Source organism: Ostrinia nubilalis, chromosome 29, assembly GCF_963855985.1.
Source record: "Ostrinia nubilalis chromosome 29, ilOstNubi1.1, whole genome shotgun sequence".
Taxonomy (NCBI): Eukaryota; Metazoa; Arthropoda; class Insecta; order Lepidoptera; family Crambidae; genus Ostrinia; species Ostrinia nubilalis.
The window spans coordinates 5,437,436-5,462,093 of record NC_087116.1 but is presented as its reverse complement, the minus strand read 5'-3'; the positions used below and the strand labels follow the sequence as shown (position 1 = coordinate 5,462,093).

The 24,658-nt window shown below is 50.4% G+C and overlaps 1 protein-coding gene across 1 annotated transcript in view; it reads right to left on the bottom strand.

Moving 5' to 3' along the window:
* LOC135085617 (uncharacterized) overlaps positions 1-24,658 on the bottom strand; it is a 101,430-nt gene that overhangs the window by 25,847 nt on the left and 50,925 nt on the right. The window contains exons 3-14 of the mRNA XM_063980393.1: positions 24,151-24,310; positions 24,072-24,094; positions 23,832-23,964; positions 23,403-23,471; positions 22,839-22,943; positions 21,092-21,202; positions 20,234-20,416; positions 19,568-19,728; positions 18,224-18,359; positions 14,236-14,351; positions 12,613-12,817; positions 306-440 (exon numbers count right to left, since the gene is read on the bottom strand). Coding sequence (XP_063836463.1) covers positions 306-440; positions 12,613-12,817; positions 14,236-14,351; positions 18,224-18,359; positions 19,568-19,728; positions 20,234-20,416; positions 21,092-21,202; positions 22,839-22,943; positions 23,403-23,471; positions 23,832-23,964; positions 24,072-24,094; positions 24,151-24,310 — 1,537 coding nt within the window. The remainder of the gene's footprint in view (positions 1-305; positions 441-12,612; positions 12,818-14,235; positions 14,352-18,223; positions 18,360-19,567; positions 19,729-20,233; positions 20,417-21,091; positions 21,203-22,838; positions 22,944-23,402; positions 23,472-23,831; positions 23,965-24,071; positions 24,095-24,150; positions 24,311-24,658) is intronic.

The following is a 24,658-nucleotide window of genomic DNA, read 5'->3' as shown; positions in this document are numbered from 1 at the left end:
CGGATACCGTTTTACGAAGTAACCCCACAGAAGCCTCACATAGTGCTGAGGATCTATTCCACTTTGATAGATTGACCCAGGTTATTATATCCAAGGGTGATCATAGAATACTTAGTGTCGATTATGGGCAGGCAGCAGATTTCATTGATGTGATCAGACTGGAATAGATCATTTGGAGGGTGTCTAAATAAATGGAGGTTAATTCTTACCGTTCTAAGCTGTCAATCCCTAATTTTTAAGTGACCCCTATGATAACACATAACAGGAATTGGACTTATTTTTCAAAAGGAGGCATTAAATCTTACCGTTCTAAGCTGTCGGAAGAGTATAGTCTTGTCCGCGCCACACGAGACCATTTGCAAACCGCCTCCCGCGTTCAGAAACCGCACCGCCGTGATGGAAGACGAATGCTCGTCCAGGGTCTGCAGGATCTGGTAGCCCTGGAGTAGAGATAATAATAATGATAAATAAATAACTTTATTAATCTCTCCCCAACAGTACATGTTCTTAATTAACTAAGGTCTGTTAGTGTAGCCATGTCGTTGTGAGTAACTGGTGCTTGATGTAAGAATACAGGTCACCGTCACCAGGGACCAGTGGTTTGGGCTGTGCGTTGATAGATCACTATATTAGTCAGTCAGTCAGTCGCCTTTAAGTCATATATTTTTAGATATAATTGATAAAAATTGCTCAAATCAGTGGTATAGAGCCCCCAGTGTCCCCCTAGAGCCCCCAGTGTCCCCCTAGATCCCCCACTATCCCCCCAAGAGCCCCTAGTGTCCCCCTAGATCCCCCAGTGTCCCCCTAGATCCCCCACTATCCCCCCTAGAGCCCTTAGTGTCCCCCTAGATCCCCCAGTGTCCCTCCATCCTACCTGGTCCGCGCGGAACACGTGTATGAGCCGGTCCCGCGACGCCGAGGCCAGCAGGCGCGGCGTGGCGGCGTACTCCAGACACAGGACCTCCGCGTCGTGGGCCTCCAGAGTCCGTCCCTACTCCCTAGTGTCTTTCTAGCGACACCCTAGTGACACCCTAGTGTCTTTCTAGCAACACCCTAGTGTCTTTCTAGCAACACCCTAGTGTCTTTCTAGCGACTCTTTACTCTTTGATGTCTTTCTAGCGACTCCCTTCCTTAGTCTCTCCCCAGCCCCCCTCGCGACTCCCCAGCCCCTCTAGCGATTCCCTTACCCCTCTAGCGACTCCCTAGTGACACCCTAGTGTCTTTCTAGCGACTCCTTACTCTCTGATGCCGTTCTAGTGACTTCCTTCCCTAGTGTCCCGCCTAGCAACTTCCCGGCCCCCCTAAGATACTCCCCGGCCCCTCTAGTCCCCCCTAGTATCCCTCAAGAGCCCCCAGTGTCCCCCAAAATCCTCCAGTGTCCACTAGATCCCCCACTATCCCCCCTAGAGTCCCCAGTGTCCCCCCAGCTCACCTGGTCCGCGCGGAACACGTGTATGAGCCGGTCCCGCGACGCCGAGGCCAGCAGGCGCGGCGTGGCGGCGTACTCCAGGCAGAGGACCTCCGCGTCGTGGGCTCCAGCGTCCGTCCCTACTCCCTAGTGTCTTTATAGCGACTCTCTTCCGTAGTGTCTTTCTAGCGACTCCCTTCCCTAGTGACTTTCTAGCGACTCCCTTCCCTAGTGTCTTTCTAGCGACTCCCAAGTGACAACCTAGTGTTTTTCTAGCGACTTTCTACTCCCTAGTGTCTTTCTAGCGACTCCCTTCCCTAGTGTCTTTCTAGCGAATTCCTTCCCTATGGTGTCTTTCTAGCAACTCCCTTCCCTAGAGACTTTCTAGCGACTCCCTTCCCTATGGTGTCTTTCTAGCGACTCCCTTCCCTAGTGTCTTTCTAGCGACTCCCTTTCCTAGTCTTTCTAGCGACTCCCATCCCTGGTGTTTTTCTAGCGACTCCCTACTCCCTAGTCTTCCTAGTAACTCCCTACCCTAGTGTCTTTCTAGCGACTCCCTTCCCTAGTGTCTTTGCAGCGACTCCCTTCCCTAGTCTCTTTTTAGCGACTCCCTAATGTCCCCCTTAGCGACTTCCCAGCCCCCCTTAGCCACTCCTCGGCCCCCTAAGGTACTCCCCGGCCCCCTATTCCCCCCTAGTGTCCCCCAAGAGCCCCCAGTGTCCCCCTGTAACCCCTAGTGTCCTCCAAGAGCCCCCAGTGTCCCCCTGTAACCCCTAGTGTCCTCCAAGAGCCCCCAGTGTCCTCCTGTAACCCCTAGTGTCCTCCAAGAGCCCCCAGTGTCCCCCTAGAGCCCCCAGCGTCCTCCTAGAGCCCCCAGTGTCCCCAGTGTCCCCCTAGAGCCTCCAGTGTCCCCCTGTAAACCCTAGCGTCCTCCTAGAGCCCCCACTATCCCCTTTAGAGCACTCACTGTCCCCCTAGAACCCCCAGTGTCCCCCTAGAGTCCTTCCAGTCACCCCTAGTATCCCTCCAATCACTCCAAGCGACTCCCCAACTCACCTGGTCCGCGCGGAACACGTGTATGAGCCGGTCCCGCGACGCGGAAGCCAGCAGACGCGGCGAGGCGGCGTACTCCAGGCAGAGGACCTCCGCGTCGTGGGCTCCAGCGTCCGTCCCTACTCCCTGGTGTCTGTCTAGCGACTCCCTTCCCTAGTGTCTTTCTAGCGACTCCCTTCCCTAGTATCTTTCTAGCGACTCCCTAGTATCTTTCTAGCGACTCCCTTCCTTAGTGTCTTTCTAGCGACTCCCTTGTCTCCCCTAGTGTACCCCTAGAACCCCCAGTGTCCCCCTAGAGTCCTTCCAGCCCCCCCTAGTGTCCCTCCAATCACTCCTAGCGACTCCCCAGCTCACCTGGTCCGCGCGGAACACGTGTATGAGCCGGTCCCGCGACGCCGAGGCCAGCAGGCGCGGCGTGGCGGCGTACTCCAGGCACAGGACCTCCGCGTCGTGGGCTCCAGCGTCCGTCCCTACTCCCTAGTGTCTTTCTAGCGACTCCCTTCCCTAGTGTCTTTCTAGCGACTCCCTACTCCCTAGTGTCTTTCTAGCGACTCCCTTCCCTTGTGTTTTTCTAGCGACTCCCTTCCCTAGTGTCTTTCTAGCGACTCTCTAGTGTATTTCTAGTAACTCCGTTCCCTAATGTTCCTACCTAGCGACTCCCCAGCCCGACTAGCGACTCCAAGAGCCCCCAGTGTCCCCCTAGAGCCCCAAGGGTCCCCCTAGAGCCTCCAGCGTCCCCCTAGAGCCCCCAGTGTCCCCCTGTAACCCTTAGCGTCCTCCAAGAGCCCCCAGTGTCCCTCCAATCACTCCAAGCGACTCTCCAACTCACCTGGTCCGCGCGGAACACGTGTATGAGCCGGTCCCGCGACGCCGAGGCCAGCAGGCGCGGCGTGGCGGCGTACTCCAGGCACAGGACCTCCGCGTCGTGGGCCTCCGTCCGTCCCTACTCCCTAGTGTCTGTCTAGCGACTCCCTTCCCTAGTGTCTTTCTAGCGACTCTCTAGTGTCTTTCTAGTAACTCCGTTCCCTAATGTTCCTACCTAGCGACTCCCCAGCCCGCCTAGCGACTCCAAGAGCCCCTAGTGTCCCCCTAGAGCCTCCAGCGTCCCCCCTAGAGCCCCTAGTGTCCCCCTAGAGCCTCCAGCGTCCCCCCTAGAGCCCCCAGTGTCCCCCTAGAGCCTCCAGTGTCCCTCTAGAGCTCCTAGTGTCCCTCTAGAGCCTCCAGTGTCCCCCTAGAGTCTCCAGTGTCCCCCTAGAGCCCCCAATATCCCCTGGAGTCCTTCCAGTCACCCCTAGTGTCCTTCCAGCCCCCCTAGTATCCCTCCAATCACTCCTAGCGACTCCCCAGCCCACCTGGTCCGCGCGGAACACGTGTATGAGCCGGTCCCGCGACGCCGAGGCCAACAGACGCGGCGAGGCGGCGTACTCCAGGCAGAGGACCTCCGCGTCGTGGGCTCCAGCGTCCGTCCCTACTCCCTAGTGTCTGTCTAGCGACTCCTTACTCCCTAGTGACTTTCTAGCGACTCCCTTCCCTAGTGTATTTCTAGCGATTCCCTAGTGTCTTTCTAGCGACTCCCTTCCCTAGTGTCTTTATAGCGACTCCCTTCCCTAGTGTCTTTCTAGCGACTCCCTTCCCTAGTGTCTTTATAGCGACTCCCTTCCCTAGTGTCTTTCTAGCGACTCCCTTCCCTAGTGTCTTTCTAGCGACTCCCTTCCCTAGTGTCTTTCTAGCGACTCCCTTCCCTAGTGTCTTTCTAGCGACTCGCTTCCCTAGTGTCTTTATAGCGACTCCCTTCCCTAGTGTCTTTCTAGCGACTCCCTTCCCTAGTGTCTGTCTAGCGACTCACTTCCCTAGTGTCTTTTTAGCGACTCCCTTCCCTATGGTGTCTTTCTAGCGACTCCCTTCCCTAGTGTCTTTCTAGTAACTCCCTTCCCTAGTGTCTTTCTAGCGACTCTCTAAGTGTCTTTCTAGTAACTTCGTTCCCTAATGTTCTCCTACCTAACGACTCCCCGGCCCCCTTCGCTCCTCCCCAGCCCTTCTTAGCGACAGCTCCTAACCCAGCCCCTCTAGTCCCCCTAGCGCCCCCCTAGAGCCTCCAGTGTCCCCCAAGAGCCCCGAGTGTCCCCCAAGAGCCCCCAGTGTCCCCCTGTAACCCCTAGCGTCCTCCAAGAGGCCCCAGTGTCCCCCTGTAACCCCTAGCGTCCTCCAAGAGCCCCTAGTGTCCCCCAAGAGCCCCCAGTGTCCCTCTAGAGCCCCCAGTGTCCTCCTAGAGCCCCCAGTGTCCCCCTAGATCCCCTAGTGTCCCCCTAGATCCCCCACTATCTCCCCTAGATCCTCCAGCGACTCCCCAACTCACCTGGTCCGCGCGGAACACGTGTATGAGCCGGTCCCGCGACGCCGAAGCCAGCAGGCGCGGCGTGGCGGCGTACTCCAGGCAGAGGACCTCCGCGTCGTGGGCCTCCAGCGTCCGCCCCTACTCCCTAGTGTCTGTCTAGCGACTCCCTTCCCTAGTGTCTTTCTAGCGACTCTTTACTCTTTGATGTCTTTCTAGCGACTCCCTTCCTTAGTCTCTCCCCAGCCCCCCTCGCGACTCCCCAGCCCCTCTAGCGACTCCCCTACCCCTCTAGCGACTCCCTAGTCTCCCTTAGTGTCCCCCTAGAGCCCCCAGTGTCCACCTATAGCCCCAAGGGTCCCCCTAGAGCCTCCAGTGTCTCCCTAGAGCCCCCACTGTCCCTTAGATCCCCCACTATCTCTCGTAGAGCACTCAGTGTCCCTCTAGAGCCCCCAGTGTCCCTCCATCCTACCTGGTCCGCGCGGAACACGTGTATGAGCCGGTCCCGCGACGCCGAGGCCAGCAGGCGCGGCGTGGCGGCGTACTCCAGGCAGAGGACCTCCGCGTCGTGGGCTCCAGCGTCCGTCCCTACTCCCTAGTGTCTTTCTTGCGACTCCCTTACCTAGTGTCTGTCTAGCGACTCCTTACTCCCTAGTGCCTTTCTAGCGACTCCCAAGTGACAACCTAGTGTTTTTCTAGCGACTCTCTACTCCCTAGTGTCTTTCTAGCGACTCCCTTCCCTAGTGACTTTCTAGCGACTCCCTTCCCTAGTGACTTTCTAGCGACTCCCTTCCCTAGTGACTTTCTAGCGACTCCCTTCCCTAGTGTCTGTCTAGCGACTCCCTTCCCTGTAGTGTCTTTCTAGCGACTCCTTACTCCCTAGTGTCTGTCTAGCGACTCCTTACTCCCTAGTGTCTGTCTAGCGACTCCTTACTCCCTAGTGTCTGTCTAGCGACTCCTTACTCCCTAGTGTCTGTCTAGCGACTCCTTACTCCCTAGTGTCTGTCTAGCGACTCCTTACTCCCTAGTGTCTGTCTAGCGACTCCCTTCCCTAGTGTCTTTCTAGCGACACCTTAGTCACACCCTAGTGTCTTTCTAGCGACTCCATAGTGTGTTTCTAGCGACTCCCTACTCTCTAGTGTCTTTCTAGCGACTCCCTTCCCTATGGTGTCTTTCTAGCGACTCCCTTCCCTAGTGTCTTTCTAGTAACTCCCTTCCCTAGTGTCGTTCTAGCGACTCCCTACTCCCTGGTGTCTTTCTAGTGACTCCCTTCCCTAATGTCCCTAACTAGCGACTCCCCAGCGTGTCAGTGTTCCCCTAGAGCCTCCAGTGTCCCCCTAGAGCCCCCATTGTCCCCCTAGATCCCCCACTATCCCTCCTAGAGCACTCAGTGTCCTCCTAGATCCCCCAGTGTTCCCCAAGTTCCCCCAGTGGCCCCCCAACTCACCTGGTCCGCGCGGAACACGTGTATGAGCCGGTCCCGCGACGCCGAGGCCAGCAGGCGCGGCGTGGCGGCGTACTCCAGGCAGAGGACCTCCGCGTCGTGGGCTCCAGCGTCCGTCCCTACTCCCTAGTGTCTTTCTTGCGACTCCCTTACCTAGTGTCTGTCTAGCGACTCCTTACTCCCTAGTGCCTTTCTAGCGACTCCCAAGTGACAACCTAGTGTTTTTCTAGCGACTCTCTACTCCCTAGTGTCTTTCTAGCGACTCCCTTCCCTAGTGACTTTCTAGCGACTCCCTTCCCTAGTGACTTTCTAGCGACTCCCTTCCCTAGTGACTTTCTAGCGACTCCCTTCCCTAGTGACTTTCTAGCGACTCCCTTCCCTAGTGACTTTCTAGCGACTCCCTTCCCTAGTGACTTTCTAGCGACTCCCTTCCCTAGTGACTTTCTAGCGACTCCCTTCCCTAGTGTCTGTCTAGCGACTCCCTTCCCTGTAGTGTCTTTCTAGCGACTCCTTACTCCCTAGTGTCTGTCTAGCGACTCCTTACTCCCTAGTGTCTGTCTAGCGACTCCTTACTCCCTAGTGTCTGTCTAGCGACTCCTTACTCCCTAGTGTCTGTCTAGCGACTCCTTACTCCCTAGTGTCTGTCTAGCGACTCCTTACTCCCTAGTGTCTGTCTAGCGACTCCTTACTCCCTAGTGTCTGTCTAGCGACTCCCTTCCCTAGTGTCTTTCTAGCGACACCTTAGTCACACCCTAGTGTCTTTCTAGCGACTCCATAGTGTGTTTCTAGCGACTCCCTACTCTCTAGTGTCTTTCTAGCGACTCCCTTCCCTATGGTGTCTTTCTAGCGACTCCCTTCCCTAGTGTCTTTCTAGTAACTCCCTTCCCTAGTGTCGTTCTAGCGACTCCCTACTCCCTGGTGTCTTTCTAGTGACTCCCTTCCCTAATGTCCCTAACTAGCGACTCCCCAGCGTGTCAGTGTTCCCCTAGAGCCTCCAGTGTCCCCCTAGAGCCCCCATTGTCCCCCTAGATCCCCCACTATCCCTCCTAGAGCACTCAGTGTCCTCCTAGATCCCCCAGTGTTCCCCAAGTTCCCCCAGTGGCCCCCCAACTCACCTGGTCCGCGCGGAACACGTGTATGAGCCGGTCCCGCGACGCCGAGGCCAGCAGGCGCGGCGTGGCGGCGTACTCCAGGCAGAGGACCTCCGCGTCGTGGGCCTCCGTCCGTCCCTACTCCCTAGTGTCTGTCTAGCGACTCCCCGGCCCCCCTCTCGACTCCCAGGTCTCCCCTACCGTCCTAAAAGAGCCCCTAGTGTCTCCCTAAAGCCCCCAGTGACCCCCCAATGGCACCCAGATGTTGCCTGGTGCCTGCTGGCTCTAGTGGCGCCCTAGCGTCAGTATAGTGACTCCCTGGCGTCGTTCTAGCGACTCCCTTCCCTAGTGTCTTTCTAGCAACACCCTAGTGTCTTTCTAGCGACTCTTTACTCTTTGATGTATTTCTAGCGACTCCCTTCCTTAGTCTCTCCCCAGCCCCCCTCGCGACTCCCCAGCCCCTCTAGCGACTCCCTTACCCCTCTAGCGACTCCCTAGTGACACCCACAAATTAATTACAAATTAAATCTTTGGACAATTTCACACAGCGCCAGCTAGCCCCAAAGTAAGCAACTTAATGCTTGTGTTATGGGTGCTAGCTTAACGGATATACTACTTATATACTTTCTTTTTTTTTAAATACATAAATATTATACATAGTCACACCCAGACCCGTCACAGAAATTAAAATTCATCATTTCAATTTCTGCCCGGCCGGGAATCGAACCCGGGACATCTCGGCATAGTAGTCCGTTCTGAACCACTACACCAAACGGCCGACACCCTAGTGTCTTCCTTCCCTAGTGTCCCGCCTAGCAACTTCCCGGCCCCCCTAAGATACTCCCCGGCCCCTCTAGTCCCCCCTAGTATCCCTCAAGAGCCCCCACTATCCCTCCTAGAGCACTCACTGTCCTCCAAGAGCCCCCAGTGTCCCTCCAGCTCACCTGGTCCGCGCGGAACACGTGTATGAGCCGGTCCCGCGACGCCGAGGCCAGCAGGCGCGGCGTGGCGGCGTACTCCAGGCAGAGGACCTCCGCGTCGTGGGCCTCCGTCCGTCCCTACTCCCTAGTGTCTGTCTAGCGACTCCCTTCCCTAGTGACTTTCTAGCGACTCCCTTCCCTAGTGTCTTTCTAGCGAATTCCTTCCCTAGTGTCTTTCTAGCGAATTCCTTCCCTAGTGTCTTTCTAGCGACTCCCTTCCCTAGTGTCTTTCTAGCGAATTCCTTCCCTAGTGTCTTTCTAGCGAATTCGTTCCCTAGTGTCTTTCTAGCGAATTCCTTCCCTAGTGTCTTTCTAGCGAATTCCTTCCCTAGTGTCTGTCTAGCGACTCCCTTCCCTAGTGACTTTCTAGCGACTCCCTTCCCTAGTGTCTTTCTAGCGAATTCCTTCCCTAGTGTCTTTCTAGCGAATTCCTTCCCTAGTGTCTTTCTAGCGACTCCCTTCCCTAGTGTCTTTCTAGCGAATTCCTTCCCTAGTGTCTTTCTAGCGAATTCGTTCCCTAGTGTCTTTCTAGCGAATTCCTTCCCTAGTGTCTTTCTAGCGAATTCCTTCCCTAGTGTCTTTCTAGTAACTCCCTTCCCTAGTGTCTTTATAGCGACTCCCTAGTGTCTTTCTAGTGACTCCCTTCCCTAATGTCCCTAACTAGCGACTCCCCAGCGTGTCAGTGTTCCCCTAGAGCCTCCAGTGTCCCCCTAGAGCCCCCACTGTCCCTTAAATCCCCCACAATCCCTCCTAGAGCACTCACTGTCCCCCCTAGATCCCCCACTATCCCTCCTAGAGCCCCCAGCGTCCCCCTAGATCCCCCAGTGTCCCCCCAACTCACCTGGTCCGCGCGGAACACGTGTATGAGCCGGTCCCGCGACGCCGAGGCCAGCAGGCGCGGCGTGGCGGCGTACTCCAGGCAGAGGACCTCCGCGTCGTGGGCCTCCGTCCGTCCCTACTCCCTAGTGTCTTTCTAGCGACTCCCTTCCCTAGTGTCTTTCTAGCGACTCCCTTCCCTAGTGTCTTTCTAGCGACTTCCTTTCCTAGTGTCTTTGTAGCGACTCCCTTCCCTAGTGTCTTTCTAGCGACTCCCTTCCCTAGTGTCTGTCTAGCGACTCCCTTCCCTAGTGACTTTCTAGCGACTCCCTTTCCTAGTGTCTTTGTAGCGACTCCCTTCCCTAGTGTCTTTCTAGCGACTCTCTTCCGTAGTGTCTTTCTAGCGACTCTCTAGTGTCTTTCTAGTAACTCCGTTAGCTAATGTTCCTACCTAGCGACTCCCCAGCCCGCCTAGCGCCTCCAAGAGCTCCTAGTGTCCACCTAGAGCCCCTAGTGTCCCCCTAGAGACCCCAGTGTCCACCTAGAGCCCCAAGGGTCCCCCTAGAGCCCCCAGTGTCCCTCTAGAGCCCCTAGTATCCCTAAAATTACTCCTAGCGACTCCCCAACTCACCTGGTCCGCGCGGAACACGTGTATGAGCCGGTCCCGCGACGCCGAGGCCAGCAGGCGCGGCGTGGCGGCGTACTCCAGGCACAGGACCTCCGCGTCGTGGGCTCCAGCGTCCGCCCCTACTCCCTAGTGTCTGTCTAGCGACTCCCTTCCCTAGTGTCTTTCTAGCGACTCCCTTCCCTAGTGTCTTTCTAGCGACTCCCTTCCCTAGTGACTTTCTAGCGACTCCCTTCCCTAGTGTCTTTCTAGCGACTCCCTTCCCTAGTGTCTTTCTAGCGACTCCCTAGTGTCTTTCTAGCGACTCCCTTCCTTAGTCTCTCCCCAGCCCCCCTCGCGACTCCCCAGCCCCTCTAGCGACTCCCCTACCCCTCTAGCGACTCCCCTACCCCTCTAGCGACTCCCTAGTCTCCCCTAGTGTCCTCCTAGAGCCCCTAGCGTCCCCTCTAGTAACTTCCAGCCGCCCTAGCGTTTCCCTAATCTTCCTAGCGTCCCCAACTCACCTGGTCCGCGCGGAACACGTGTATGAGCCGGTCCCGCGACGCCGAGGCCAGCAGGCGCGGCGTGGCGGCGTACTCCAGGCAGAGGACCTCCGCGTCGTGGGCTCCAGCGCCCGTCCCTACTCCCTAGTGTCTGTCTAGCGACTCCCTTCCCTAGTGTCTTTCTAGCGACTCTCTTCCGTAGTGTCTGTCTAGCGACTCCCTTGCCTAATGTCTTTCTAGCGACTCCCTTCTCCCTAATGTCTTTCTAGTAACTCCTTACTCCCTAGTGTCTTTCTAGCGACTCCCAAGTGACAACCTAGTGTTTTTCTAGCGACTCCCTACTCCCTAGTGTCTTTCTAGCGACTCCCTTCCCTAGTGTCTTTCTAGCGACTCCCTAGTATCTTTCTAGCGACTCCCTTCCCTAGTGTCTGTCTAGCGACTCCCTTCCCTAGTGTCTGTCTAGCGACTCCCTTCCCTAGTGTCTGTCTAGCGACTCCCTTCCCTAGTGTCTGTCTAGCGACTCCCTTCCCTAGTGTCTGTCTAGCGACTCCCTTCCCTAGTGTCTGTCTAGCGACTCCCTTCCCTAGTGTCTGTCTAGCGACTCCCTTCCCTAGTGTCTGTCTAGCGACTCCCTTCCCTAGTGTCTTTCTAGCGACTCCCTACTCCCTAGTGCCTGTCTAGCGACTCTCTTCCCTAGTGTCTGTCTAGCGACTCCCTACTCCCTGGTGTCTTTTAAGTGACTCCCTTCCCTGGTGTCTTTCTAGCTACTCCCTAGTCTTTCTAGCGACACCCTAGTGACACCCTAGTGTCTTTCTAGCGACTCCCTACTCCCTAGTGTCTCTCTAGCGACTCCCGTCCCTAGTGTCTTTCTAGCGACACCCTAGTGACACTCTAGTGTCTTTCTAGCGACTCTTTACTCTTTGATGTCTTTCTAGCGACTCCCTTCCTTAGTCTCTCCCCAGCCCCCCTCGCGACTCCCCAGCCCCTCTGGCGACTCCCTAGTCTCCCCTAGTGTACCCCTAGAACCCCCAGTGTCCCCCTAGAGTCCTTCCAGCCCCCCCTAGTGTCCCTCCAGTCACTCCTAGCGTCCCCAACTCACCTGGTCCGCGCGGAACACGTGTATGAGCCGGTCCCGTGACGCCGAGGCCAGCAGGCGCGGCGAGGCGGCGTACTCCAGGCAGAGGACCTCCGCGTCGTGGGCTCCAGCGTCCGTCCCTACTCCCTAATGTCTGTCTAGCGACTCCCTACTCCCTAGTGTCTGTCTAGCGACTCCTTACTCCCTGGTGTCTGTCTAGCGACTCCCTTCCCTAGTGTCTTTCTAGCGACTCCCAAGTGACAACCTAGTGTTTTTCTAGCGACTCTCTACTCCCTAGTGTCTGTCTAGCGACTCCTTACTCCCTGGTGTCTGTCTAGCGACTCCCTTCCCTAGTGTCTTTCTAGCGACTCCCAAGTGACAACCTAGTGTTTTTCTAGCGACTCTCTACTCCCTAGTGTCTTTCTAGCGACTCCCTTCCCTAGTGTATTTCTAGTGTCTTTCTAGCGACACCCTAGTGACACCCTAGTGTCTTTCTAGCGACACCCTAGTGACACCCTAGTGTCTTTCTAGCGACTCCCTTCTTTAGTCTCTCCCCAGCCCCCCTCGCGACTCCCAAGCCCCTCTAGCGACTCCCCTACCCCTCTAGCGACTCCCTAGTCTCCCCTAGTGTCCCCCTAGATCCCCCACTATCCCCCAAGAGCCCCTCGTGTCCCCCTAGAGCCCCCAGTGTCCCCCTAGATCCCCCACTATCCCCCCAAGAGCCCCTCGTGTCCCCCTAGAGCCCCCATTGTCCCCCAAGAGCCCCCACTATCCCTCCCAGAGCTCTCATTGTCCTCCTAGATCCCCTAGTGTCCCCTTAGATCCCTCATTGTCCTTACCTGGTCCGCGCGGAACACGTGTATGAGCCGGTCCCGCGACGCCGAAGCCAGCAGGCGCGGCGTGGCGGCGTACTCCAGGCACAGGACCTCCGCGTCATGGGCTCCAGCGTCCGTCCCTACTCCCTGGTGTCTTTCTAGCGACTAGTGTCTTTCTAGCGACTCCCTTCCCTAGTGTCTTTGTAGCGACTCCCTTCCCTAGTGTCTTTCTAGCGTCTTCCTAGTGTCCCCAGCCCGTCTAGCGACTCCCCAGCCCGTCTAGCGACTCCCCAGCCTGCCTAGCGACTCCTCGGCCCCCTAAGGTACACCACGTCCCCCTAGTCCCCCCTAGTGTCCCCCAAGAGCCCCCAGTGTCCCTCTGTAACCCCTAGTGTCCTCCAAGAGCCCCCAGTGTCCCCTTAGATCCCCCTAGTATCCCTCCTAGATCGCCCACTATCCCTCCTAGAGCACTTACTGTCCCCCCAACTCACCTGGTCCGCGCGGAACACGTGTATGAGCCGGTCCCGCGACGCCGAGGCCAGCAGGCGCGGCGTGGCGGCGTACTCCAGGCACAGGACCTCCGCGTCGTGAGCCTCCAGAGTCCGTAAGAGGGCCCCGGAGGCCGAGTGCACCCAGATGTTGCCGGCCCGGTCGCCGGACGCGATGTGCTGGCCGTCCGGGGATACGCGGACGCATCTGCAATGACGAAAGATATAGATGTAACTTCTTCAGATACATTGAGAGGTTGCAGGCCCCCTATTAGGCCTCAGCCTCGAGTTTAGCGGGCAGCGGCGCGGGAGCGGGGCGGGCAACGCAGACCCGTTCTCGAAACAAGCGGGCAGCTCGCGCGGCGCTTTAGCGGCGAAGTGTTGTGTTCGGGGTTGTGTTGTCGAGATATTTGTTTTTATTCGCAAACGAAATGTCTGAACAACGGCGACAATTTTATTTCGATTCAAATTTATTCCTAACGCTCGATTTATTGTGGGCAAAAGAAGGAGTGCGCTGCCCGCTTGTTGCCCGCTCCCGCGCCGCTGTTTTCGAGAACCGGTCTATTTGATTTTACGCATAAGATCCTGCCGCTCCCGCGCCGCCGCCGCTCCCGCCCCGCTGCCCGCTAAACTCGAGGCTGAGGGCTTATACGTAGAGTGCTCGCAAACCCCATGAAAGATATAGGGTGCTCACACATCCCCTAAGATACCTACGTAGGATGCTCGCAAACCCATGAAAGGTGTAGAGTGCTCACAGATGTTCTAAGATACGCAAATCCCTTGAAATACGTTGAATGCTCACAGATCCCGTAATAAACTTAGGGTGCTCGCAAACCCTTGAGAAACGTAGAGCGCTCGCGAACTCCTTAAGAAATATAGGGTGCTAGCAGACCCTCTGAAAAACATAGAACCTCGCGGAACCCCTTAGATACTAAAGGTGCACACGGGCCCCTATTAATAGCTATAATAAAATGGAGAATCGTGTTCGTACAGTAGAAACTAAATTCTTCATCATTATCATCATTTCAGCCACAGGACGTCCATTGCTGATCATATGCCTCCCCCAATGATTTCGACATCGCCCGGTTGGTAGCAACCTGCATTCAGCGGACTAACGCCCGCATTCACAAACGATGCTTAAGTGAAGCAGCAAATCGAATGCACAGCGTTGAATAGAGCTCTGTGATTGGTTCATGTGTCGCCCTGTCCACGCGCACTGTGAGAACTCATAGAAATGTTTGTAAATACGAGTGTTAATGAGGGCTATCGTTTTTATACTTAACAGTTGGCACCCCTGGCGATTGACAGGACCTTACTCTACAGTGGCGCCATCTTGATGAGTGCAAATGCGATAGTCCTCCTACCACTTTCGCGCTCACCAGTTGGTGCCACTGTCATCGCTACTAGCAAGTGACAGGACCTTACTCTACAGTGGCGCCATCTTGATGAGTGCAAATGCGATAGTCCTCCTACCACTTTCGCGCTCACCAGTTGGCGCCACTGTCTTCGCTACTAGCAAGTGACAGGACCTTACTCTACAGTGGCGCTAACTGGTGAGCGCTAAAACGATAGCCCTCATTACCTGATGATAAAGAAGAAGAAACTAACAACGAATATCAAACTCACCGAACGCCAGTCTTATCGTCGTACGACTTTGCTTTGTCCTTCTCATTCGTCGCCGTCAGATCCACGTCCTTCAGGAACTTCAGCTCGGGGTCAATGTACAGCACTTTGCAAAGTTCCTAGAATACAAAAACCATGTTTGTATATTGTAAATGGTCACACATTTTGGGTTTATTGCTTCGTATTTTTTTTTAAGGAATGAGGGTTTTCGCGAATGAAAAATCCACCAGATGGCAATACGTAGACGCGAGGACCAAATGCTGCATGATAGGTTATTTTTGACATGACTTTGACAGATATGTCAAAATCCACCAATCACGCAGCAGTCAGACCCCACATCCACGTCCCGCCATCTAGCGGATCTTTCATTCGCGAAAACCCTCATTGATCAAATGTAGCTCGCTGCATAACATGCGATCAGCTATTTTACAAGCTTTATTTGACTTCACTTGTTAGTATGTGTGGGACAAATCTTGCAAGTGAAATTAAGACCAGCCCCCCTAGACAAAACGCACTTTTTGATCGAATCGAAAATCGAATCCGTCAAAACTCCATACAAAAAAGGGACTTTTCGACTGGTTTGCGATTACAATTTGCACTTTGTCTAGAGTCTCAGTTCTCCTCAACCGATTGAGCTGAAATTTGGTATAATTATGTAAGTACGATGACAATGCAAGGTTATGATACCATTGAGCTGGTCTGATGAAGGAGTCAGGAGGTGGCCATAGGAACTCCTAAAGGAAACGGCGGAATCGCATCGAATTTGGGTTCATTGGATTTGTCTTTTTGAAAACTTTAGTGCTAGATGATGTCCAGGATCCTGAAGATGGATTCGGAAGGTGGCCATAGGAACTCCTAAACAAAACGGCGGAAACTCATCGAGTTTGGGTTCGTTGGATTCGTCTTCCCGAGCACTTTGGTGTTAAAAATGATGACCGCCCAGCCCAGATTGAGATACAACTAAAAAGTGTCAAATAAAATTATAATAAGAATTTAGAATTTAGGCCCTCGTTCGTTCGTTTCAGCAGAATGACGTCCACTGCTGGACAAAGGCCTAAATAAATTCAAGAGATCATACTAAGATGACCTCCTTACAAAAATTGTTCTCATTTATGTACATGCTCATTAGTAGACATATCTAGAATCTAATTTTCAGTCTTTAAATGCCACTACAGTGGCATCTACTTATTTATTTAGAAAAAATCAAATGATATCGTGAATCAAATCGGCACAGCGCCATCTGCGTGTTCTGAAGTAGGAGTTATCTTCCGCACGGTTGTGGTTCAGACGCCATATCGATGGGCGGTCGCAGACTACACCCTCCCTTATTAAACAGTGTTACATCTCTACAATACTTTACTACTATTATACTACTACTCTAATTCTCGCGAAATTGACCGAAGTTCAGTCATACTGACGCAGTTACACTGTGCGAGAAATACCGAAGTAAGGGCGAGCCGCGAGACGCACGGCGAAACTAACTGAAGTGCGCGTTTACACTAAAGACTAAACTATGTCTCGATTAATTTGGTGCATAGCGTAACTGCGGCAATAGATAGTGTGGACACGTAATTCACTTCGCTTCGACCAACTTCCGAAGATTTTCGGTATGTAATTGCGCCCGATTCAAAGGGCTCGAATTGCTCCGATGTTTGAACACGAAGCGTCTGTCTACACTTCTCGGTTCGCGGCGGAACATCCTCCTTAGGAATTTGTACCATGTTAAAATAAATAAATTAAAAATAAATAAATAAGCGAGAGTGCACATTGCAATGGCAACTGTCACAATTGAACGATGTCGCCAAGTCCGAGACTTACTCCCACAAACGATGCACGCGATGCTTGCTTAAGTGAAGCAGCAAATCGAACGCACAGCGTTGAATAAAGCTCTGTACCACTAGCACGAAAAACTTTCGGTTCATAGGTAAGGTAGTAAGGACAATCTGCTCCGGTGGGGATTCTTGGATGGCTCAAACTTGAAGTGAGTGTGGTTGTGTCCCCAGTCGACGAAGCACGTTATGTCGAGCCCTGAGTGCCCGAGCAACTGCACGCAGGAGCATTTAATGAATGCTGCTCACAACGCCACTCTTGTGGCGGAGTTTTGGGCCGACACTGTGTAGGTTTGTTGTCGACACGATAAGAAGAAGATTGTATTATGAAACCTACTATCCTACTAAGTACCAGTCTCAAGACAATATGTTTTTCAGGATAACCATCCAGTTTAACCATGACCACCATGACATTTTACAATATGAAATTTTCAGGAAACTTCAAGAGATTTTGGTCTTTCAGAGTCAGACAGATAAAGATAATCGATATTGATTAACAACTCTCAAAGATATCTACACTAATATTATTATAAAGAGGAAAACTTTGTCTGTTTGATTGGTTGTAATGAATAGGCTCAAAAACTACTGGACCGTTTTTAAAAATTCTTTCACCATTCGAAAGCTTTACTCTGAATAACGCAGTTGTACCTAAACGAAAAAAATAATTGTATGCAATGTTCAAATAATTTCTAAAGCTTGTAGCGCAAACAGAAAAAAGAAGAATAAATACCATGCGCGATACATTATTATCACAATAGATAAAGATTAACACGACAATCTTTAAATAGCCGTTTTTATATTTTGAAAGTTGTGACAAATTAATCACCGACAAACTGACAAATGACTTAAGTGTTGTCGTTTGAGAAAATCCTTATTAGAATTTTTTTGGATCGGGGAACACATTTAGCAGCCCACCTAATAAAATTCACAGTGCTGCCTACAAAGTCGGTCAGGCCTGCCCCTAGCTACCCATCCTTATCGCTCGCGCGTAATTATGTTGTTATCACGCTCGCACACTCACTGCGGGCGCGCGTCGTACAGTCGCGACAGCAATATAATTACGCGCGAGCGACAAGGATGGGCAGCTTGGGGTCATTGGACAAAATTCTACGTGCTCACGGACCGGGCTTTAGAAGACGATGTGGTAGTTTGAGACAACAATGACCTCTATCTCCAAGGCAATAAGACTCACATTGGTGTATATATTCGGCGGCTGAGGCGGGTGCAGTCGCCAGGCTCGCACAGTATCATCGCTGGAACAAGTGAGGAAGGTCCCGGGGGGGTGGGGAGGCCCGCCGGCCATGTCCACGCCCCAAATGCACGCGGAGTGGTAGAGCGCGCTGTGCGACTTGCCCACCTGTGGGCAAACATTATAATGAAGTTATTAAAAGTTTATTTTTAATGGCAACCAAACCTCTCTGCGAGGTTTTTTGCCTGTCCGCAAAATGGAGACTGACAAAAGTTGTTAAATCTACAAGTTCAACTATTGTTTAATTGGCTTCAACTTTTGGTTTCAATTCACTGCGTTTCACAACACTCTAGTAGCATCGATCAAATAAGAGCCTAATGCAGAGGATATAATTATGGTTTATATTCTTTTGACGCAAAATGCCAACCGGGTGACTCTGCGCGAGTCACCTGACTCTTAATCATATTTTTTCGACTTTATCACAAGTAAATAAAGTCCAAAATCAACTCACCCGCTTGATATCTCTGACGTCCCACACATACAAGCTGTGGTCGTTGTACACACACGTCAGCTTGTGGTTTCGTTCGTCGTACGTAATGGATACTATGTCTTACAACAATACTCAAATACGACCTTAATGCGAAGGACATACGGCTCATATTCTTTTGACAAAATGTCACCTGACTCTTAATCTTATTTTTTCAACTTTATTACAAGTAAATAAAGTCCAAAATCAACTCACCCGCTTGATATCCCTCACGTCCCACACATACAAGCTGTGGTCGTTGTACACACACGTCAGCTTGTGGTTTCGTTCGTCGTATGTAAGAGCAACTACGTCTTACAACAATACTCAAATATCACCCTAATGTGGAGGACATACGGTTCATATTCTTTTGACAAAATGTCACCTGACTCTTAATCTTATTTTTTCAACTTTATTACAAGTAAATAAAGTCCAAAATCAACTCACCCGCTTGATATCTCTGACGTCCCACACATACAAGCTGTGGTCGTTGTACACACACGTCAGCTTGTGGTTTCGTTCGTCGTATGTAAGAGCAACCGCGTCTGGATACCTCGCGTTTGGAGGCTGGTTGAACATATGGCTGAAATAGAGATTTATTTATTTATCTATACTAATATTATAAATGCGAAAGTAACTCTGTCTGTCTGTCTGTCTCGCTTTCACGCCTTAACCGCTGAACCGATTTTGATTAAATTTGGCATAGAGATAGTTTGAGTCCCGGGAAAGGACATAGGATAGTTTTTATCCCGGTTTTTGAAACAGGGACGCGCGCGGTTTTTCTGTGACAGACAAAATTTCACGCGGGCGAAGCCGCGGGCGGAAAGCTAGTTTGTAATAGGTATAACAGTTTACAGTGTAGGGTATATAAAAAAATGTAATGAAGCTTCAATCTAGACCGTGAGTCAAAATTAAGAATGAAGCACACTTATCAACCCGAAAACGGATCGTAACCGAACAAACTAAAGGCGGTCAGTATTCTCTGTATGAAACTTTTTGTTGTAGTAACGCAACGCACATTTAACCGCACCGTAACGTAAACGCCTCGCCTTGCGGCGAAGGGAATACGGTGTTGATCCCTTTCCGAGTTGATAAGTGTGCAATGACCTTGAGTATTGTCATAAGTAATTTATTTTCATGAAGTAGGCTTCTAAAAAGCGCAGTGCCTGAGGTATGGGAGCGGCACGGGAGAGTGATTTTGAAACGTCAAACTTCAGCGAGACTTCAGATATGCTTCAGATTTGTATGCTATCTTATCACATTATGTCAATGTCATTCCTCCCGTGCCGCTCCCATACCTCAGGCACTGACTCAGTTAAGCGCTAGACCTATAATATAAGTGCCCTGGACGATACACTCAATAGGAATGTTTTCTGGGTTTGAATTAGTCCGTCGTTTAACTTATCCAAAAAATACTCGACACGTATGATTCACTTTTTCAAACTAATGTAAATAGAAAAAGTGCCAAAGTTCAAAAGAAGAGGCCCGTGACGTCAAGGCGTGCTTAAAAGTGTAGCACTATGTGAATGTGACGCCACGCGAAACTTCAACGCATCATAACTTCGTAATTAAAGATCGTTTCATCCACTCGGGCGCGCCCCAGAATGTGTGGTCCCGGTCGCGCGGGGTGCGGGGAGTGTGGTCCGAGCAAGCCGTAAGGCATTACTGTAGTGTGCGTGTGCACTCATGGAGCATTAGCGTGTACCGATAACACTCAAACATTCGCGGAAGAATGGTGGGGCGCGTCTGAGTGGATGAAACGATCTATATCCAGTGTTTTGTTTATGGTACCTGATATTTGTTCCCTGGGCGACGTCTACGCCTAAGTAATGTGTTCTGGGCAACGTTGTGACGTAGCGCAGTGAATCCGGCGCGAAAACTCGCACGATTCCTTCCGCGCATCCAACGAAGATGTAGTTCGAACCGATGGCCATGCAGTTAGCTGAAGATGTCTGGGAATAAAAACATTATAGTATAAGAACAGTCATATTGTACGGGAATATTCCTAGCACGAGATGTGGGATACGCTGCAACTCCTGTGTAGCCAGGATCTACAGCTTGACCGCCAATAAAACCCAACCAGTGAAGGTCAAGTTTGTCCCGGGGGAAAGTTAAACTTGGTTTATGAGATTTTAGAGTACTATTATGAAAGTTTATTAATGGGTGGACGTTTGTTTCACCTTTATCGTCATATTTTTTTCCTCCTGAGATGGCGGACCGACCCATAAGTGGCACAAACCTGTTCTTATTGCATTTTATGCGCTATTTAATACGATAATGTCGATTTTCCTCTACTAACCTTACCTTTATGCATTAATTAGTCTCCTATAAGGTCCATATTCTTCTATAAAACTTACCCAAAGCTCTTCGTACACACCAGAGCACAGCCTGTCATTTTGTCCATTATTTATCCTTCTAATATTACACATAAGATTCAATTTCCTAAAGAAAACTTACCCTAAGCTCCACCCACTTGTCCAGCAACCTTCTGCTGTTAAATTCACACAGCAGCCCTCCTCTAGTAATGGCATACGTGCTATCGCTCGCCGCTCCTCGACCACAGACTACATCGCAGAACTCGTTGTCTTTCTGCTCTCCCAAGATGGCCGACCGACCCATAAGAGGCACTGGTTCTTTGAACTGGAAATGAGGTAAAAAAAGTCTAATAAGTTATATCGTTCACGTCAAAATCATTTACACCCGTATGCACAAACATTACTATGATGCCTCACAATACGCGTGGACGCACAGGGTGACACACGAACCAATCACAGAGCTCTATACCATGCTGTGCGTTCAATTTGCTGCTTGACTTAAGCAAGCATCGTTTGTGAATACGGGCGTTAATAAATTCACAATGTCAAATAAAACATCCTAAGAAAATATTTTGAATGTGCCAAATATGGCACTTGTCCCGATTTTTTACCTTGTTAATCCTAGTGGTAAGCTAAATATGCTTGTGTTACGAGTAGGTTTACCACAATAGTCAGGCGGCGGGGATCGAACCCGCGTTCCTAACTTCGCGGATCTGACCCGAAACCGACACCATTGATCTATTGTCGCTTAAATTGACTGTTAAAGTATTTATTAACCCTTTGACGAATACAAAGCCAAAACTTTTCATTGTTTTTTTACCTTAAGGGCTGATTTTTCAATCGATAGATAACTTTTAAGTGAAGAATAAGTTTGGCACATTGACAGATTTAGTATGGGACATGTCAAAATGGCAAGGTTATTCTTCAGTTAAAAGTTATCTGACGATTGAAAAATCAGCCCCAAGTCAAGGGGATAAGGTAAAAAATATGTTAATCTCACCTTAGCACTTCTCGAGTACTCCAAATACCAAAACTTGACATGCCTAAAGCCAACGGTGACAAAATAGTTTCCGCTCTCAGAAAAACTGACAGCCTTCACGCGAGATGACACCTGAAACAGAAAAAATACTTATTAATCATCATCATCGGGTCATTTAGTCTCCACTGCAGGAGCACGACTCTTATTTCCCCCACAGGCCAGGCTGGTTGGGGAGGGGAAGCTTTTTTAATCCGCAATGAAGAAGCTCTTGGCCTGCATCTCACCTTATGGAAAGTGATGATCAGGCCGAAGATGGAAGCGAGCTTCACATGGAATCCTCAACCACAGAGGAACTGGCTATCTTACCTCCAACTGGCGAAACTCAACAATACTGTTACCATTGTAAATGACGACAGACGATGGTAGTTGGCCAGTTAAAATTGTTTTAAAGGTGTTTTATGGGGGTCAACGAACGAATGTGCGTGTAAACAACAGTCACACCCACAACAGGGAAAGGGAACTACCATCCCAAGAGACACCCTGTAGACTGCAGAATTTTTGTCTTCTATATGTTCGCATTTTTGTAACTTAGTAGACTCTTACGACATCCACGGGAAGAGTGAGGGTAGTCCTATTCTACTCTGCCGGGACCAAACGGCCTAAAGCCTGGTCCGTGAGCACGTAGAATTTTGTCCAATGACCCCAAGCTACCCTGCTACCTACCCCATTGCTGTAGCGCTCGCACACTCACTGCGGGCGCCCGTCGCACAGTCGCGACAGCAATATAATTACACGCGAGCGATAAGGATGGGTAGCTTGGGGTCATTGGACAAAATTCTACGTGCTCACGGACCAGGCTTTAGATGCGGCAACGCAGAACCGCGTTCATTGAGGAAATCCTTGGGGGAGGCTTTTTCCAGCAGTGGACGTCATTTGGTGGAAACTATATTTAGTGCTTAATTTATTTACTGACACTGCATTTTTTAAATCAAAAAAATCAACTATATTAGTAAATATGCGTGTATAATTTTAAGTCCCTTTGTTCTATTTTTTATTTTTTCTTTTTGTGTCAAATAAAGTTTTTCTTATCTTATCTTATCTTATCTTATCTTAAATTAAATAAATAATCAATTAAAATAGAAATAATACTATACGCCTGAGGTATGGGAGCGGCACGGGAGTAGCATTATGACGTGACAGAGCATACAATCTGAAGTCTCGATGACGTTTGACATCTCAAAAACACCCTTTCGTGCCGCTTCCATACCTCAAACCAGGCACTGACTCAGTTAAGCGCTAGGCTATTATGATTAGGGTAGGATGATTAACAAATGCTAGACCTGACTTCTTGGCGGGAATCTGAAGCGTCATGTTAGCGGTTTTGTTTTATTTCCTCAAATTCGTGTTTAGGCGACTATTAATGTGTAATAATGGTGGATTATAAACCATTGTGTGTTCGTGAACGTGCATGAGTGTGGGCAAGTGAAGCAAAACAGTGCATCGTGATTCTTCGGGTTCTCTCAAGTTGTCCATAGGAGGTCTCAGTAAAGCACCACAACTTTACTGAGACTCAAAGGGTGGGAAGGGGTATCATCTATCATCCTTCATTATATCATTACTTGATCTCATTTTGTAACTCGTATCACATAAATACTTGAAAATGGCACAAATCAAGTCGACCTCGACGTGTATTGCCAACATCATCAAAAAAGAAGAAGAAATGCTAGACCTGTAATGGCCCCGTTTAATTTTAAAATAACATACTCACTTTATTACTGGCCAGTTTCAGGTTGGCTCGCCAGTCCCACACATTGACGATCATATCGTGCTGCGACCCAACCGAGACTAGATACTTGGACGACGTGGAAAACGCCTGGAAATGGAGAAAACATTGTGATTGAACGGACCTTTGATACTATAGTAGTATGGTTGAAATTGTCGTTATAGTAGTCAGGTGGCAAGACCGTGGTTTGCTAAACCATCATAGATTTAATTATAATCATGTACCTTAATGTAAAAGAAATACTATTGCAAATGCAATGAAAATAGTTTGACAAAGTCGTGGTTACCTGTGACAGTTAGTACCATTGCAATTTCAATCGCAGTATTACCAAATTAAAGAACAATATTCGTCACCTAATAAAATCTTGCTTTTAATTATTGAACATCATCGGCATGTAATTAAGATCATCTTTAATCAAAAGATAGCTTAAAGAAGTCAACACAGCTAACTGTACAGTCGAAAGCACATGACAACGGCTACTCCGAAATTTGATGTGCCAGTATCCATACAAACTGTCCATTATTTATAAATATATTGAATTATATTTACCACACAGCTGACTCCATGCGTGTGACCCGGGAATTCCCCTATTTGTACGGCACCAGACGCTGTCGGATCCTGCAATGCAAATGACAAACAATTAGTACTCAATATTAACCAATAGATGGTGCTTACTCATGGTAATAGGAGTTTACTGAATTGCGTTTTGCTGTTCTCGCTTCCCACCAATAGAGGGCGCTAACTCAATATTTACCGGCAGACCCGAAACCGTGTCCGCGTTCTCCCGTTAGGAACCTTCCATCGGAAGATCAGGCGACACACGTGACCCTCTTCCGCAAACGATACAACACTATGTAGCTGATCATAAGCTCCGTCGTTCTCGTTTTTCACCAACAGATGGTGCTATCTCAGGATTTCAAGATCTCTGTTTTAACTTCCCACCAACAGATGGCGTTAACTTCACAATTAATTATTTACCTGTAGATCCCACACCCGCACAGCGGGCGCGTGTCCGCATTCCCCCGTAGCCAGGAACCTTCCGTCGGGAGAGAAGGCGACACACGTGACGCTCATCCCAGCATTTAGTACATAGGACCACCGACAGATGGCGCTAACTTAACAATTTATTAATTATCTGTAGATCCCACACCCACTATATGGCCGCACTCCCCCGTGACTCTTTTTCGCGAAGTTTCCAGACCGCAGCGTCGTTCTCACTTTTCACCAATAGATGGTGTTATCTCAGGAGTTCAAAATCCCTGTTTTAACTCCCCACCAACAGATGGCGTTAAATTACCTGTAGATCCCACACCCGCACGGCGGGCGCGTGTCCGCACTCCCCCGTAGCCAGAAACCTTCCGTCGGGAGAGAAGGCAACACACGTGACACTCTTCCTTGACGCATTGAGAACATGGGACTGCCTGTTCTTCCTGACGTTGTACAGGACCACTGTGCATCTGGAAAGATTGGAGAGAAGACATTAAAAAGGTGTTTTTAGGCTAGGGTCTTCTATTAAAATTAAACACTAACGCTCTATCACAAACATTACTATGCGGTCTCACAGTGCGCGTGGACGGACAGGGTGACACATGAACTAATCACAGAGCTCTATTCAACGCTGTGCGTTCGATTTGCTGCTACAGTTAAGCAAGCATCGTTTGTGAATACGGGCGAAACTTTCGTTCGTGGGAATATGAGCTGAAAGACAGTTCTTCTTCCATATTGTTTGTTTTTTATTTGGGCGTTATGTATTTTGTATATTGCTAATAACTTGCAATTTATTGTTTTCATAAGTACTACAATAT